The 17,293-nt window shown below is 45.5% G+C and overlaps 1 protein-coding gene across 4 annotated transcripts in view; it reads left to right on the forward strand.

Annotated features, from left to right (window-relative positions):
* Nucleotides 1-14,907, forward strand: part of LOC117973663 (E3 ubiquitin-protein ligase NEURL1B-like) — a 52,449-nt gene extending 37,542 nt beyond the window's left edge. For 2 of the 4 annotated variants that reach the window (XM_058997134.1, XM_058997137.1), the window contains exons 2-5: nt 9,995-10,546; nt 11,147-11,845; nt 12,435-12,548; nt 12,981-14,907. In XM_058997134.1, coding sequence (XP_058853117.1) covers nt 9,995-10,546; nt 11,147-11,845; nt 12,435-12,548; nt 12,981-13,228 — 1,613 coding nt within the window. In that variant the 3' untranslated portion in view covers nt 13,229-14,907. Of the gene's footprint in view, nt 1-9,991; nt 10,547-11,146; nt 11,846-12,434; nt 12,549-12,980 lie in introns of all 4 variants that reach the window. The other 2 variants (XM_058997133.1, XM_058997135.1) reach the window with 1 other exon arrangement.
* The last annotated feature ends 2,386 nt before the right edge of the window (nt 14,908-17,293 follow it).

A 17,293-nucleotide genomic window follows, 5' to 3' on the forward strand; every position in this document is an offset into this window, starting at 1 on the left:
AATTTTTTTTTTTTTTTTATGAAATCCATGTATTTGTGGTCATTGTTTTCATTTTGATCTGGTTATTAATCTACATATTTTTGGTGCTTTCAGAAGAATATGCGAGGGAAGACATAATGGATCAGTTATGCGCAACAGGTCTCGTGTGGCACACCATTAGGGTTACCCTTATGAAAAAGATAAATACTTGCACAATTATTTATTTTTCTAAGTGTGTGTGTGTGTGTGTGTGTGTGTGTGTGTGTTATTTTGAATATATACGTCGGCTCTATAGACTGGTTACCCCGGTAACATTGCCATTCTCCGTTGCCAGTTGGTATTGTACTAGTGATGACCAGTCTGGTAAGCTTTTAACTCCTTGGAGAGCTGTCGAGTAGATAGATTCCACACCCACCATGATCACCGATTTAACCCGATTGGTTCACTGACCAGAGGGAACAGCCGTCAGAAATCACTGCTAAAGTCCCAGCAGGGTCTCATTCGAGTCCAAGCATTGAGGTTAAAAAATAAATAAAAATCAAACAAACAAACAAATAACTAAGCAATTACAAAATATTATTATTATTATTATTATTATTATTATTATTATTATTATTATTATTATTGTAGTATTTATGCCACCTTCACAAAAGATACTGCAGTTTCGTGCAGAATGGAAAGTTGGGCCCCGTCCCTCACAGGATTAGTATCTAGCAGGACTAGGCTCAGCTGGCCGGTGCGATCATGTGTGTGACCCCTTTGCTGGTTCGGACTCCCGGCTGCCTGCCTGTTGTCACTTTGACATTTGTTGGAAATAGCAGGGGCTCCGCACGTAGTCGATCTCTTGTGAAAGACAGCGTGTGGGCTTGAGCGGCGTGGATCTTTCTGCGGCTTTACATTCCAGTCAATAAATCGACACTAAAGATGCGAAATAGTGTGCTTATAGGTTAACAATAGGTATCATTTAACTACACAGAATTTGACTAGATTGTCACTCCATGGCTTGCAATTACAACATGAGTAATACTATTAGAAAAGTAATAGGCTTACACATTTATTATTATTATTATTATTATTATTATTATTATTATTATTACCGTGACCCTCTATAGGATTAAGCTGTTACAGATAATGGAAGGATGGATTATTATTATTATTATTATTATTATTATTATTATTATTATTATTATTATTATTATTATTATGAAAACAAAAGCTGGATATTAAAAACAGACCGGATGTGTTCTGTTAAACATTATAAATATGCGCGTTTTCCCCCGTAAACGTTAACGTTAGTGTCTGAGATTAGATTAGTTAAGAACCTAAAAGAAGTCCAGTCGAATTTCCACTGACACAGCAGTGAGTCGCAGCAGCGCACGTGTGTTTTTTTTATTCTTTAGTTTCTCTGGTTTCTAGTGAAAGCTCTGCTAAACTTAGACTGAATCACGCACTGCAAGCTTGAAACACTCGCTCATCGCCGTGACCTGTTTCAAAGAACTGGACCTTCGGCTTGACAACTGTCCTTCCCTAAATGCTAGCCCTTCGCCACTGTTTCAGCTGCTGGCCGACTGCACCCAGCCCCGCTGTGTCCCACAACGTGAATTACTCTACTGTACTGTGCAGGTACGTCACTCAGTGTGGCGTGCATGCAGAGGCGCTGTCAGTGAACCGGGGTGGATGCATGGATGAATGCAAAACACGTTTTATCTTTGAGATTCTGAAATGCGCAGTTTTAAAACGACCTTGTGAAAATATGAGCATTCCACAACGCTTTAAATGAACCCAGGACGCGCACCCTCATGCTGCAATGACACAATGTTGTTTACTACAGGAATTTAGCTGGGGCTGGGGCTGTGTTGCCAGACTGTATTGGAACTGATGGGAAAGTAGCTTTTTATACCAGACCTACATCCTAAATAATACCTGACTGGCCTTATCAACCATTAGACCATTTTCATGATAAGCGTCAGTTATAACCAATCAATAATGAATCTGTAGACATGTTATAAAGGACGTTATGAACAACATTAGCTTTTCATAATAACTGGTTATGGCAATATATTTTTTATAAGCATGTTCAACTCTATGGATGGAAATAAGAGTCCTATTGCATAGCAGTTTCACCCATTCCAGGTTTTATAACAAGCTTGATTAGCCACAGTGTGTATAGGTAACAAGCTGAGGTGTGCCTTATTAAACTCATAGTAAAAGCAGGAAGGGATCAGACTGCTTATTTCCGTCCCTGGGCTGTAAAGCTCACAGGACTTGAAGCTTTACAAATGTTACATGTAATAAACTGTTGCTCCTTGTAAATACTCATCATACTAAAGTCCTCATACTAAAGTGTGATTGTAACTTAGCCACTCAACGCAGCTGCTGTGGAAACAGACGCTCAGGGTTATGTTCACAGAACCTTTACCACCATGCACAGTCCACAGCTGTTATTTCCTTCTGAAAACAAAACAAAACATTTAAGAAAGACCAATAAATATCCCTGGAAGTTCCCACAGGAACTTTCTGTATGTTTCTAGATAGTTCTGAAACTTTAGCAGTTTGGAATTCGCTTGGTCCAGACTTGATGGATGATTAGTAAATCCAGCCCTCAATCTGCAGGCCATGTATCGGTCAGACTCTAGGACTGCTGTGCTGCACCTGGTTGTAGAGCCACTCTGTCCTGCTGTCAAGGCACTTCCTGTACTGCAGCAGCAATATCCCGCTGTGACTGTACTCATGAGATCCCGCAGGCTGAAACGGAGCAGCATGACCGTTTTTTGCCTCTGCTGAAGCACGCTCTCAGATTGGGGTTCGGGGAGGAGGGTGCTCCTGTGATTGTGCTTGAGTGCTGTCAGGACCCCGGTGCGTTCTGAATCCGGGAGAGATGGCTGAGAGTTCCTCTTAGTGTTCCAGAAGAAGCACACGCCACACAGCTCACGCTAAAACACAAAAACTAGTATTTACACTTCCTCATCCTCACTGTCCTTTGTGAAGAATATGAACCCTATAGCAACTGTTACAGAGAAGTAATACAAAGTCATGCTTCTGTTAACCTGGACTGGTGTTTGTATACCATTGGGTTTAATTGGGTTTACAGCCTGGCCCTCATGCTGTTGTATCAGGGGCCGTCTGCGCCGGCTGATTGGTTCATCACAGCATTGCATCGGCTCATCTGTCTGTGTATTAGATCAGGTTCCTGTGCATGCTTCGTGAATTGGCCTGTTTAGTTCTACTGCTCCACCCACCCAGAGCTCTTTACTGCATCCACATCTTCAGTGCAATGCTGTATGTGATATAAGGAGCTTAGACAGCAGCATGAATGAGTGACGACCTTCTATACTGTAAACGTATATTTCATTCTGTTAGATGTTTACAGGCTGCATGGATTAGTCTGGTGCCGCAGCTCTGTGGAATGTCAACAACACACCCTGGGAAAAGCTTGTATCATTTACCACTTTACTGCTGGAGAGATTTTTTTTTTAGATATTTCACAAAGTGTACTTTTATCACATAAACACGATGAAAAATTTTTAACACACTCTGACATGTAAACATAAAAAAGCATTTCTGTATTTGCAGCAAAGTAAGCTGTCTGTGATTTATTGTGTAAAAAGACTACGCGCAACACTGTATATGGTGGTTCCATGGCTGTGTCAAGAGATGAGCAGATTCTTGTCTCCTGACTATTCCCTTGTGTGTGATTGAAGAGTTTTTCACCCTCTGCGCCTGCACTTACAAATTGTCTTCGTGGGTGTCATAGTTCTCAGCTATTTAAAAGTAAGATGTATTTTGTCTGCCTTGATGCTAGTCAGTTTAATCTGTCTGTTTATTAAAGATTTTTAGATGTTAAAATTGATATTTTATACCCGCAGCAAAACTAATGCAAATACTGGCAGAGTGACTAGAGTTGCGCTGTACCTGTCCGTGCATTTTACAGTGAAATACTCAAACAATATTACAAAGCCACTTCTGCAATCAAGTGCTGGCCAAATGAACCCGGTGTGTTGTTCTCTAGCACTCTCTTTTTAAGCTCTGTTTGGTCGTTGTTACGGTTTAGCGCTGTCGGACCTGATATAGAAAGCCATGGGTGGAACGGACTGGCATTGCTCCATGCGAAACGGAAGGAGGTGGAAAACCTGACTTCAGTCTCCGAGGATCCCCCTTTCATGTTACTGCCGGGAAACTATAGGAACAGAGGCGCTTTTGAATCCAGAGGGGCTTCCCATTTACCATGTAATTGCATCACCTGTGATATATAAATACCTAGACATGCTCTTTGAATGCACGTGCACACTTATTGGCCCAGGGAAAAGGTCACGTGGCTCGAAGCTTGGTTATTTCCATTGGGAAGCGCCTGATAACCAAAGGGAACACAGCTTGCTGTTAGCATCAACCAGGTCTCGTCTGATCTCAGCCTGGAACTTCGTCTTGCCTTGTTAAAAGTCGTATTCAGTATCCACGCGAGTGATCAAGTTACGGAATGGTTTTGAACAGTCAGCCCCTTTTCCATGAAGACAGGGGGAAAGATTGGACTCTAAAGTAGCTTTTGTTGGCTGAGGTCCAGCACTTGGGAAATGTACCCTGCAGCACGGTGCCTCCCCCTCACTCCCGCTGATGTGATTCAGAGTGAAGGCAGGCAGTCCTAGATCTGGAGCCGGGAAAGCCTTTTCCTGGTTCACAGGTGCAGTAACATCAGCTCAGAGCAGCTGCAGCAGCAGCCACAGCAGCAGCAGAGCCCAGCAGCTGAAATATAGCTGCTGGCTGGAAATGATTGTATTGCAGTACAATGCAAAGCTAACTGACCTGAGCGTCACGTTGATTTATTTTGCAATTAAATAGGGTGCTTTAAAGTCCACTGCGTTCAGAGAGAAGAGGGGTTGGGGAGAATGTTTCTGAACGGCTTGCTCCTGTGGTCTCAAGGGTCTTGTGTGAAAAAGAAATGTGAAAAAGGGGACCGAATCAACCCAGGACACTGTTTCAAATGTATAAAAAACACACATATTGAAATGGAATGTGGCAGGCAGTGGGTTTGAGTAGCTCAGTGGTTAGAGACAGTGCTGGGCTGCAGTATGCAAGGCAGTGGGTTAGAGTCGCTCTGTTTTTACAGCGCTGGGCTGCTGTGTGGAAGGCAGTGGGTTTAAGTAGCTCAGTGGTTAGAGACAGTGCTGGGCTGCAGTGCAGTGCGGAAGGTGTTATGTTGGATAAACAGCTTCTCACAAACAACAACAACAAAGATGCCCTGCATCTAAACAGCGGTTCATGCATTCCTGGATCTGGGTTCAGATTTCACATGGACAATAAAGAAATCCCACATTCTGTAATAAAGCGCACATCTGATTTGAATAAAACACCACTAATAGTTTTTTATAGCCTCGCTTTTTGATGGAGCTGGTGTTATTACGGACATCTGTTCTCTATCAGACATGAGAAAACCTCTCACCACAGCCTCTAATGATTATAGAATAGGTTTCCCTATAAATGGTTTCAGAGCTTCATCTTATTAAATCCGTTTCAGCCTTTCCAAGGAATTCATCTGTGGGCATCCGATTCCAAGCTGGGAGCATGGCAGACTCTTAGCATGCTGTGAGGGCCCTCTGCTAAAAGATAACAAGGTTTTCTTTGCAAATGCTAAGAGATCCAACAAGCGTGTTTATTGCAACCTTTGAATGACATTTTTAAGGCTGCAGAGCAATTGTGTGTTTGGCTACAGACAGTGAAGTTACTGGAAAAAGTGACTGCAGTAATGATTTCTTCAGCACAATAAATTCCATAATACTTTGGTTGTTTTATTTGTAATATTTAGAGCTGGTGATAAACCGTGTATTACTAACATACGTTGTTTTCCAGATTGAATTTTAGCTCAGATGAGTTTTACTGCAACAGATGCCTTTTGTGTGCTTACAGCTTATACAATAATAGTAGCTTTGCCCCTGCACCTCAGCTGCATGGCAATAGTCCTTGATAAAGAAGTGATTCTTTCAGGTGTTACCATACTGCCTGGCTTACTTGTAAGAGCGCAGGACAGGGCACCAGTGTGGCCTAAAGATGGAGGAAAGGCATCAATACGGCCTAGTTGGTAAAGCAGACTGGATTTGTGGTTAATCTGGTGGTTGGTGTTGAGTGACTGGGAGGCAGTGTGGTTGAGTGATTAGAGCTGAGGGACTGGGAGGCAGTGTATTCTAATGGTTAGAGCTGAGGGACTGGGAGGTAGTGTGTTCTAATGGTTAGAGCTGAGGGACTGGGAGGTAGTGTGTTCTAATGGTTAGAGCTGAGGGACTGGGAGGCAGTGTGTTCTAATGGTTAGAGCTGAGGGACTGGCACGTCTGCGGTAGATAGCGCTGACACAGACATTCAAACAAACAAACAAACACAGCTTGTATTCAGTGACGACGACGACCGTGTTCGTAACCATTCTTATTACAGAATTTGTTTCTCAAATAGCTCAAAATAAAAGAATCCTCCGGGAAGGGTCTGCTAAAAACAGCTGGCTGAGATCACTCACTGCACTTCATGGAGCTCAGTCCTGCCTAGTCTGCTGTAAGATGAAGCCTCTGTGGGACACAGCCTCTGTGGGAAAGGAAGTCTATCGATAGTTTCTCGGAGCAGGATAACTGGGCTTTTCTGGGTATAGCCTGATTATAAATCAAGAGGTGATATAAAAAGAAGCAAGGTTGGTGCAGAGCTTGTGGAGAGTGGTGCGGGAACCCATGGGTGTCTGAAAGAGAGAGATGTACGCATTATATTTTCAATTTAGACAATCTGCCTTGTGAAGTGGATTCAACCTAAAAAAATACAATAAGAAATGAAAGCTATTGAAGCCACTTCTAACCATATTGCATATATATACTTAGAGAGAGAGAGAGAGAGAGAGAGAGAGAGAGAGAGAGATTTAAACATTACTGGCTACTGTACCAACCTTCTGGCAGGATTCCCTTTGCACGGTTTATGCAGGCAGGGAAATCCATGTAAGCAGGAGAGAGATGGAGAGTACACTGCTGGAAACTGCAACAAGAGAGGACAGGACAGCCTGGTTCAACTTCAGAGGGCAACTGCAGCCTCACCTCCTTGAAGCCTGGTCATATCCAGCAACAAGGCAACTGCAGCCTCACCTGCTTGAAGCCTGGTCATATCCAGCAACAAGGCAACTGCAGCCTCACCTGCTTGAAGCCTGGTCATATCCAGCAACAAGGCAACTGCAGCCTCACCTGCTTGAAGCCTGGTCATATCCAGCAACAAGGCAACTGCAGCCTCACTTCCTTGATGCCTGGTCATATCCAGCAACAAGGCAACTGCAGCCTCCCCTCCCTGAAGCCTGGTCAGATCCAGCAACACCAGCAGCTCGAAAGGCCAGTAGAATGCACCTCTCTGCATCTAGCTCACCTGTCCAAAAAGGTTTGTTTGGGGGTGTGACTCCTCCCCCTGAAGAATCTGGTGCTGGTGACTCCTCCCCCTGAGCTCCAGCCTGGCGCTCCCATAGGGACATGAAGGATCTTATTGACCTCTTTCAAAGACAGTTAAATAAAGAATGAAATGCAGTGCAGCACCATATCTTATTACGTTTAAGGAATATAAATACAATTCGGAGTGCTTAAGATTCTCTGAACAGAATTCATGTACCTTCTCATGCCCTCCGCATCATACACACACATGCAGTATATGAGCTGACTGATTTACAAGCTTCTATTCCCAATACCACCTTAAATACAAACAACAGAGATTACTGTTGCTTCAATACGTGTATATGTTGGCTATAGACTAGATACGGTGAAGGAGTGTAGCCATTCAAATCTTAAAGTGGTATTGCAAAGAGTCAATACAGGTAGGGTTTCATCGGCAGCTGTATGGTTGTAATTTATGATTTTAATTCTAACCCCCGCACCCCGTACTGGGTCTTTTAGTTGACCAGTGTCCACGAGTGGAGTCCAGACATCCGGATGTACAGTGCAGTGAAGGCCAGTGGCTCTCATCCCATGCTTCATAAAAGCAGTGATTTATTAATCACAGGGCTTCATAAACTTTACAGCAGGTTGGGCAGATTTATCCTCTCTTGTGCCTTCGGTTCCTCATCTCATCACAGTGTATTTTCATACCTGGCTTTGTTCCAGACTCGGGAAGCTAGTTGGTACATCCCCCTGACTCTTTATTTGTCAAATAAATTCTCCCTCAAACCCCAGTTACAGCCTATGTGATGTAAAACACATGGCTCACAGTTAGTAGAGATAAGGGGAGCTCATCACCCCAGCTCTTAAGGGAGGGATTTTAATCTTAATAAAGCAGGCGCTTTTCTCAGGGCTTCTCTCTGTTTGTTGAAATATTGTATTCATGCTTTTATTTGAGGTTGTACGCTCCTGACACTGCCTGTGTCCATGTTGTAACAACAATAGATACTTTGTAGGTGTTGCATTGTCATGAAAACAATGAGGTGTCGAGGTGTGCTTTGTGTTTTTGCAAAAGGAAAAGGAAAAATGCAGAAAGTGGCTTCCCTTTTTAACAAACTGCTTTCCCCAATGTAAACGTCCTGTTTATTTCTCGTCAGTAAGGTCCATGGCGTCAGTCCAGCAGATTTCTCGAAGGATCCTCTTGTACCTCTTGTCATCTCGTGCCAGTCGCTATCACTTTGTTTTTCTTCTGGAAGGGAGATCTTTCTGGGAAGTCCCCACAGTAGCATGCACACCTGAGCCAAGTCCATGGTTCGTCTTTAGAGTTTGGAAGGGAGAATCCTGTTCTGATACATTTGGAGAGCATCCCTGGCAGGGATCGCTTCCTTTTGTGTAAATGGTGGTTTGCGGTTTAAACTCTCATTGAAATCGTTATGTATGAAAGGACGACGGTCTTGGTGTTTTTGTAGTACAGTGTCTGTGTTATTCTTGCTAATCGAGTCTGTTGTGGTCTTTTTATGAGAATCACAGTGAAAGAAAATATTCCCTCTGGGTGTTTATTATTTATTAGAACAAAAAACAAAAGCATGCAGAAATAATCTGCTGACAGAAGCCTCAGCAAGCATGTGAAAAGCATTGTTAATCTTAATGTACTCAGGATCAGTGCAAGATCTATAAACAAACTGTTAATACAACCCCTCACCCATACCCTCATCCTCCCCTCCCCCTCCCCTCTCCCTCCCCCTCCTCTCCCCTCGCCCTCCCTCTACCCCTCCCCCTCCCGCTCCCCTCTCCCTCCCTTTCCCCTCCCCTCTCCCTCCCTCTACCCCTCTCCCTCCCCCTCCCCACTCTCCCTCCCCCTCCTCTCCCATCTCCCTCCCCCTCCTCTCCCCACTCTGCCTCCCCCTCCCCTCCCCCTCTCCCTCCCCCCTCTCCCTCCCCCTCCCCTCGCCCTCCCCCTCCCCTCCCCCTCTTGTCTACAGTTCCAGAGCTAATTTGGGGGAGACTGCATCTAACTAAAGCTATTTGTTGAACTCATTATTTATTTATATATAGACTTTTGGCAGAGCAGTCAGGTCAGGAAGTGGGAGCCCCACACCTCCCCACTCCAGCGTCAGTGGAAGGGTTTCTGTTTGTATCCTTGGAGATTTCAGGAGAACAGATGTTCCACTGAAGCATCTATGTGCCTGTGATGCCCGCCGGCATGCAGAGTTCCTTTACTTGTGAAATGCTGTTGTGAATGTATAAGAATGCGCGCTGTTTACGCAACTGGCTTGTGAATGTGCTGTTTGGAGGACTGCCTTGTATAAACATCTTCAATCCAAGGACCAGCATGAGAACAGACAGGACCTCTCGGGAAGAGAGTGCCACTGCAAGCATTCCCTGCACTCTCCGCTGTGTCTAACACAAGAATACACTGCTGTGATTCAGTAGAGATGAACGCTGTGCCTAACACAAGAATACACTGCTGTGACTGGGTCTTGCTATGGGAGTTACCCAGATGTTTGCAAAGTAAATCTTCCACTTAGGCACACACTGTAATAATAACTATCGCACTGCACTGCAGGTTCTCTCAGTAATATCTTGCACAACACCTGCCCCGAGGAAGCTGATCCCTTTTTGTCCGGTTTTCTTTTCAGTAGTGAACCCTCAGAGCCGCTCGGTACCCAGCAGACACTACTACACTCTGCCCAGAACATCTGCACCCCATGCTGGGCTCATCCTGGAGCCCCAACGCTTCCACCCCCAGACCAAGGGCAAGAACATCCGGCTGGACTCTCAGCTGCGCAGGGCCACACGCAAGAATAGCTTCTGCAACGGGATCGCCTTCAGCCAGCGGCCCGTGCGGCTGTACGAGAAGGTGCGGCTGCAGCTCTCTGGGGTGCACAATGGCTGGAGCGGGGCGCTGCGTTTCGGATTCACCAGCATGGACCCCGGAGAGCTGAGCCCCGCTGACATCCCCAAGTACGCCTGTCCCGACCTGGTGACCCGGCCCGGATTCTGGGCCAAGGCTCTGCCAGAGAGGCTGGCCCTGAGGGACACTGTGCTGGCCTTCTGGGCTGACAGACATGGTCGCATCTTCTACAGCATCAACGAGGGGGACCCTCTCCTCTTCCACTGCGGAGTCAGTGTCGGGGGACCCCTGTGGGCGATCATAGACATCTACGGGATCACACAGGAGGTCACGCTGCTGGGTGAGTGAGGGGGGTTTTAAGGGTAGATTCTTTCAGTCCCACTTGGATGGGGAGCCATGAATAGAAACACAAGTGAAGTGTGATTAGCGCTCTGGAGAAGCTAAGAGAGGTGCCTTGGTTGCTATCTTGTTAGTGCTGAAGGGACCAGCCTGTACGTCCCACTAGGCTCTCAGTGCTGCGCCACACAGTGTTATCTTTAGAGTTGGGGGCCCTATGCTGGGTTCCTGGATTTCTGTTTAGCCTCTGTCTGTCAGAAGCCCTGGCCATGTTTGGTAATGCCTGCTGCTTGTCCATAACTGTTCCTGCGCTGCTGTGGAATTTCAGCATCCCACGGAAAGCACTGGTGGGTACTTCGGTCATCCAGAACATTTTGTAACCCTGCAGCCAGCCTGCAAAACCTAACATGAAACCCCAGAGCAGCTCAGCAACAAGGGTTAACATTTTTACTTCAAGAAAAATGAAATCACAATGAACTCGACAGGTTCATGCAAGACTATAAAAAAAGGATCTAGTGTATGAGTTCAGTCACAGAGCTAGCTACAGTAAGTGATGATACAGTATGTTAAACAGATACTCTGTGTTCCTCTTGCCCTCCCTCAGAGAGCAAGTTTGCAGAGAGTGTGGGTTCCAGCCGGCTCAGCGCAGCCAGACTCAGCGCCTACCTCCCCCAGAGCAACCACGACTCAGCCAACTACAGCAACAACCAGCTCGAGACAAACCAAGCTGCCGCTGCCAAGATCGCCACTCTGCAGCTGGGCAACTGCCACCAGCTCCCCCCCTGCTGCTCCTCCTCCTCCTCATCCCGGGGCATGCGGGGCCTTCCCCCCTTGCTGGACACTGACCTGCACTTCCACCCAGTGCGGGGCTCGGACATCAGCCTGTCTGCTGATCGTACGGCCGCATGCATCCACTGGCTGGACAGCAGCCGGACTCTACTGTTCACTGACCGGCCCCTACACGTCGGGGAGACCCTGTTTGTGGAAGTGGGCCACTTGGGGCTGCCATATTTCGGGGCCTTCTTGTTCGGCGTGACCTCCTGCGACCCCGGGACCCTGCGGACGAGCGAGCTGCCGTCGGACCCCGAGTTCCTGCTGGACCGCAAGGAGTACTGGGTGGTGTACAAAGGCTTCCCTGTGCCCAGCCCCGGAGACGTGCTCAGCTTCTCATTGCTGCCCAGCGGAGAGGTCCACCACGGGGTGAACGGGGCCTCCCGGGGCAGGCTGCTCTGTGTCGACACTTCCCAGGTTCTCTGGGCCTTCTTCAGTCTCCACGGAGCCGTCAACCGCCTGCGGATCCTGGGTGTGTACCCCACTGCTGCCCTTCCCTCCCAGATCCTGCCTCTGTAACTCCCAGATCTTCTCTGTCTCTCTCCCTTCCTCCCAGATCCTCCCTTTCCCATCCCTCCCTCCCTCCCAGATCCTCCCTCCTTCTCTCCCAGATCATCCCTCTCTCCCTCCCAGGTCCTCCCTCCCTCCCTCCCTCCCAGATCCTCCCTCTGTCCCTCCCAGATTCTCCCTCCCTAACCCCCAGATCTTCACCCCCTCTCAGGAGATCCTCACTATCTCTTTCAATAGCCCCCATGTGAAACAGTCTTGGAAATACACCTGGTCTGGTTATAAGAAGGGTCTTCCTTCCCCTCTGCAGAGTTTGAGAATCCTCTATACCCACCTAATTTAATCTCTATTGATCATATGCTCCCTTTGTAGAATATCAGTAACCAGACTGTATTGAGATCTTTACAGTAACTTCTGAATTGTGTTTAGTGCTGGATGAGCCTGTAACTATTTTAGCTGTTACAATGTTTTCTGCCTGTGGAGTGGAGGTCTAGTCTGCACTGTGAGGTGGTGTTCTGGCCCCGCCCCTGACTCATCCCCTCTCCGCTCTGCAGGGTCCGTGCAGTCCAGCCCCTCGAACGGATCCCCCGGAGGGACCCCCGATGACAGCGACTCGGACCTGGCCTTCAGCGTCAACCGCTCGTCCTCAGCATCCGAATCATCCCTCGGTACGTCAGACCTCATCTCTGGACTTGGAGCAGTTAAACCAAGAGATCAAAACAATATTAACAGTTTTAAATATGGCAGCTCATCGATCTCATTGTAAAGCAGTTGCATAGAAATGCTTTTATTTTTCAGCATGCATCTGTAATTATTTTTGCATGGGAACCCATTACCCAAGCACTGAATTTTCATGATCAATAATTCAGTAAAACATAAATATACAATGACGATCCAAGTTGACATAAGAGTGTTATCAAAATACTGTTTCATGCAATCACACTATTTTTTATGTGAGGGTGTAAAAGGCTCTTTTTTTATTGTGGTAGTCTCCTTCTAAAAAAAATCAAAAATCAAAAGACAATCTAATTAACCATGCATGCTGTATTGTTCATGTACGCACAGTGGAGGGTAACCTCCTGTGTCTTCTTGTGTTCCAGTGACGGCACCAAGCTCCCCCCTGAGCCCCCCCCTCTCCCCAGCCTTCTGCCCCCCGGAGCTGCCCCCGGGCAGCAAGAACGGAGAATGCACCGTGTGCTTCGACCAGGAGGTGGACACGGTCATCTACACCTGCGGGCACATGTGCCTCTGCAACGCCTGCGGGCTCAAGCTGAAGAAACACATCAACGCCTGCTGTCCCATCTGCCGCCGGCCTATCAAAGACGTCATTAAGATTTACAGGCCGTGAATTTCAGAGATTTCCCCGGGAGCTCAGCCTCGTCATCGGCTTCCCGTTTCCCTTCTTTCACTCTCGCTCCTTCCCGGGAGGAATGGGCGTCACACACCCCGGCAGCACTGACGGCGAGATGGAAACCTCATATCGCTGTACTGTAGTGTCCCAGAGTGAAAATGGATCCCCAGTGCCTTGACTGTGATGCAGGATGGAACTGAACCTCTGTTCTGCATGCCCATGAAGAGCGTATGTGTATATATATATATATATATATATATATATATATATATATATATATATATATATATATACACACGTGCCTCATCTATAAGAGAACACACTCTGCATGCTGTATGCTGGTATTGTAACACACTACACTTCCACAGGTAATGGGACGCACAGGGGAATGTACCTGAATCAGTGTAGCCACTTCACAGGGGAAATCAAGAGGACTGCAATTATACTGTTCAGCTACTGAGCATGTTTGTGGAGTACATGCATTTTCTAAAGGGGTTTATTAAGGGAGCAGTTTAATGCAATGCGATTGGAAGTCTACAGTATGCAGTTTGCAGCATGTAAATCTAAGTGGTTCATCTTTTTATCAGAAAAAAACAAACAAACAGCATTGACTCTAATCCAAGGAGTGAAACATGTCAATGAGACAATCAGCTTTTTTATTGCAGTTTTTAATCCTGTTTAATGTAACATGTATTCTACCACCCCAGAGGTCAGGGTCCAGTTTATTATCTATACCAGGAGCAGCGCTAGTCCAGTGTTGATGAAACGTCCTCTGTCTTCACCTCACAGTATTGTATTCCAGTCTGGATAAATGAGGTAGAACTTGGTAGCATCCCAATCAGTGGTTAGCTGACGGAACGTGTCCACCACACTTATACAGCTGCTTTCACAGGCTCTGATCGCACTGGTCTTTGACTTACTCTTGTTAATTTAGGTAAGACAGTGCAAGATGAGTGCTAATCGGGCTCTGTGAAACTACAAGTAGACCCTTTAAACGCAGCAGTAAAGTAACAGAGAGCTGCTCGTCGTCCCGTTCTCCCTCTGCAAGGTTAAGCTGGCACAGTGACGCTTACACCCTGTTGAAGTAAATAGTCTTTTTATTGGTGTGTAAAAGAAGTGTTCCACTAGAGGGTGCTAGTGAGCTTTTTCCTGATCGTGTTCCTTTCTTGAATGACGGTGACAGTGGTAAAGTTGCAGGTGTGTGTAGTAAAGCTAACATTACCCCCCCAGAGTCCACCCTGGTCCAGTGAAGCCTGGTTCCCTTAATGCACTGTTACCAGGCAAGCAGGCATAGCCCAGGCTCCAGGCTGAACCCCTCCTTCCCAATGCAGGAAGGAATACCTCACTGAGCGGTGAGGGAAGGTTGGGTCTTTTTTTATTATTTCATTTCTGCAGCTCGGCATCGATTGCTAGACCTTTTTTTCCCAATTTAAATAAATACACACTTGCAGGAATAGATTGCACCAAGGATTGTGAGATCCAAGTGGTTAAACTGAATGCACTGCAGATGACTATTAAGAAATGAAGACATCACAGTCCCTGGAGCCAGAACCTGTATGTCCATGCCGGTATGTGAGACAGATTATAACTTCGTGGTGCCTTATCAGGGGAAGCTTTTGCACTATTGACAATAGATATAACAAGCTGTCGCCTCCAACTGACTCTTTTACGTCTGTGTATATATATATACGGCGTCTGCTAAGAAATAAATAATAATAAAGAAATAAATAATAATATATATATATATATATATATATATATATATATATATATATATATATACACACACACACACACACACACACACAAACTAAAACAAATATTTTGTATATTTTAATGCTATAAATCAATTGTAGCTGAAATACATTAGATCTAAAGCAGGTCTAAATCATCACTAGTCTGTTCAGTATTCTGAATTTCACCAGCAGCTGTCAGCTGGAATTGTTTGAATGGCGAGAATACAATCATACTCCCAGAGTGTAATCCCAAGAATGCACACTAGAGGTCAGTCTTACCCAGCTTGACAAACCGCCACACATGTTTGTCCATGATAGGGCTGCTTTGAGTGCTGTCCACCAGTGCTGCCAGGTTTTCCAAAGCTGGTAGAATGCTTACAGACAAGATTGGTGTCTATCTGCTCATTTCCTCTCTTTTTTTACTTGGGTATATTTGTAAATACATGTTTTTGTATAATTGGATTTTCAGTGATCTTACTGGGTGTTTATTAGCATGCTTATTTCCACTGCTATTAAAAGCTTTAACCATGTTTAAAAAAACAAAACACTAATACTACCCAGCTGGAAAAATGAACACATTCAGATAAACTGAGAAAAGTGTGAACAGTAACAGCTCTGTAATCCACACCTGAATGGGACCAGAGGGCAAAACCGAATTGTTCAGCTAATTGCAACTGTGAAATCGGTTACATTACTTTCCCAATCAAGCGACTTCGTGAAAAGATACAATGCAGAAGAGCACAGCACACAACAGGACAGGCTACCAAGGGTCTAAAAACGACCAAACGAATTCTACAGGACGCTATTGGGGTTTTCAGGGTGTCATACCAGCTATTGAAATAAAATCTTTTAAAAATAAAATAAGAAATGAATAAAAACAGTGTTTTATATTGCAAAGCTAGACAACCCAAGCTTTACGGAAAATGTTCCAAAATAATGCGATAGCCAGTATTCTGAAATATATAAGTGTGTTATATTCAGGTGTTATCTCATGATCACTGTAAGCGGGCTTGTTACAAGAGAGACAGCCACCCTATTGGTGGTTAGAACACATCAGAGATAAACCATAAAAAACGTGTGGTCTTGAGAGGGTTCACAGCGCTTCTCAGTGGCGTAACTAACCGTTTCATTATCTGTGTCATTATCTGTGCGGGGAGCTCACGAAGCTGCTATTGTGATGTCACACTGCTACAAGCTGGCCACTGCAATATGAAATACAAATAAGCACGCATAGTGTATGGAACGGGAAGGGTCTGCTGTTGTGTTTTTGCACTTGTATAAATGTTGCCCCTGTTGGCTTTTGCCCCTTTTTCTTTTTGCTTTGAATTAGAAACAGATGCCAAGCCGGAGGCGGGGATGGCAGTCACAGCTTCTTGGCATTGCGTGGCTGATGGTTTTCAAACAAGTTACACGTCTTGTCAGTTTACCATCAGGGTGCTATTAATATACCGCTCCAATCATTTCATGTGCCCATGTGAACTTCATGGACCTCAGTTTATACCAAGTAATAATGTCACAGTACTGGTTTCAAATCATACCGTTGTTGTGAAGATTGACCCCCTTGCTTAGTGTGTGATTTTGCCTTGGTGATTTGGGAATACAGCAGCTGTTCTGCACTGGTGAAGCCCCAGTGCTGCTGATGCAGGAGGAGTGACTGTAGGGGAGGCTCAGGCAGCTCCAGCCCCACCTCTCCCAGCCGTGCTCATGACTCACACTGGAGAAGGGCATGTCTGAGTAACTCCCACACATGGGTGCGTACACCCGGGCTGTCGTGCTTGTATTTGCACATGTACATGCATGCTCACTGCACACACGTTACTGCTTTCCAGTACAGTATACTGTCAAATTCACCTAGTTCATCTGTTTTTGAATTTATAAAAAAAATCAATAAAATTCAAATAAAAACATTTTAAATTGTAAAATAAACCACTTTGTTTTCTAACAATAAATATGTTGTGTTCTTGTACATTGGACTAGTGTGATCTTTTAACAGGGATCTGATAGGGCCGTGCCGAGCAACGAGAACAAACAAGTGTTCTTAATGAGTATGGCCATTTTTCAGAGTACAAATAATACATTGGTCATTTTGTTCTTACTCATTATTCGGAGAGAAAAATGCATTGGATCCTGGCTTCAGTAGCGCAGTGACGACTGTCAATCTCAAATCTGGAGAGAACCAATCCGGGCGGGAGGCGGAGGGACGATCGCCACAGCCGTCTTTGAGTTACATCTCAGTCCTCCACTACACAGCTAATTCCTACAGACATCCACTTTGAATAAGGGGTTTCATAAGGATATACTTTCCAAAAACACACATCATATTTGT

This window comes from Acipenser ruthenus, chromosome 23, assembly GCF_902713425.1.
Source record: "Acipenser ruthenus chromosome 23, fAciRut3.2 maternal haplotype, whole genome shotgun sequence".
Lineage (NCBI taxonomy): Eukaryota > Metazoa > Chordata > Actinopteri > Acipenseriformes > Acipenseridae > Acipenser > Acipenser ruthenus.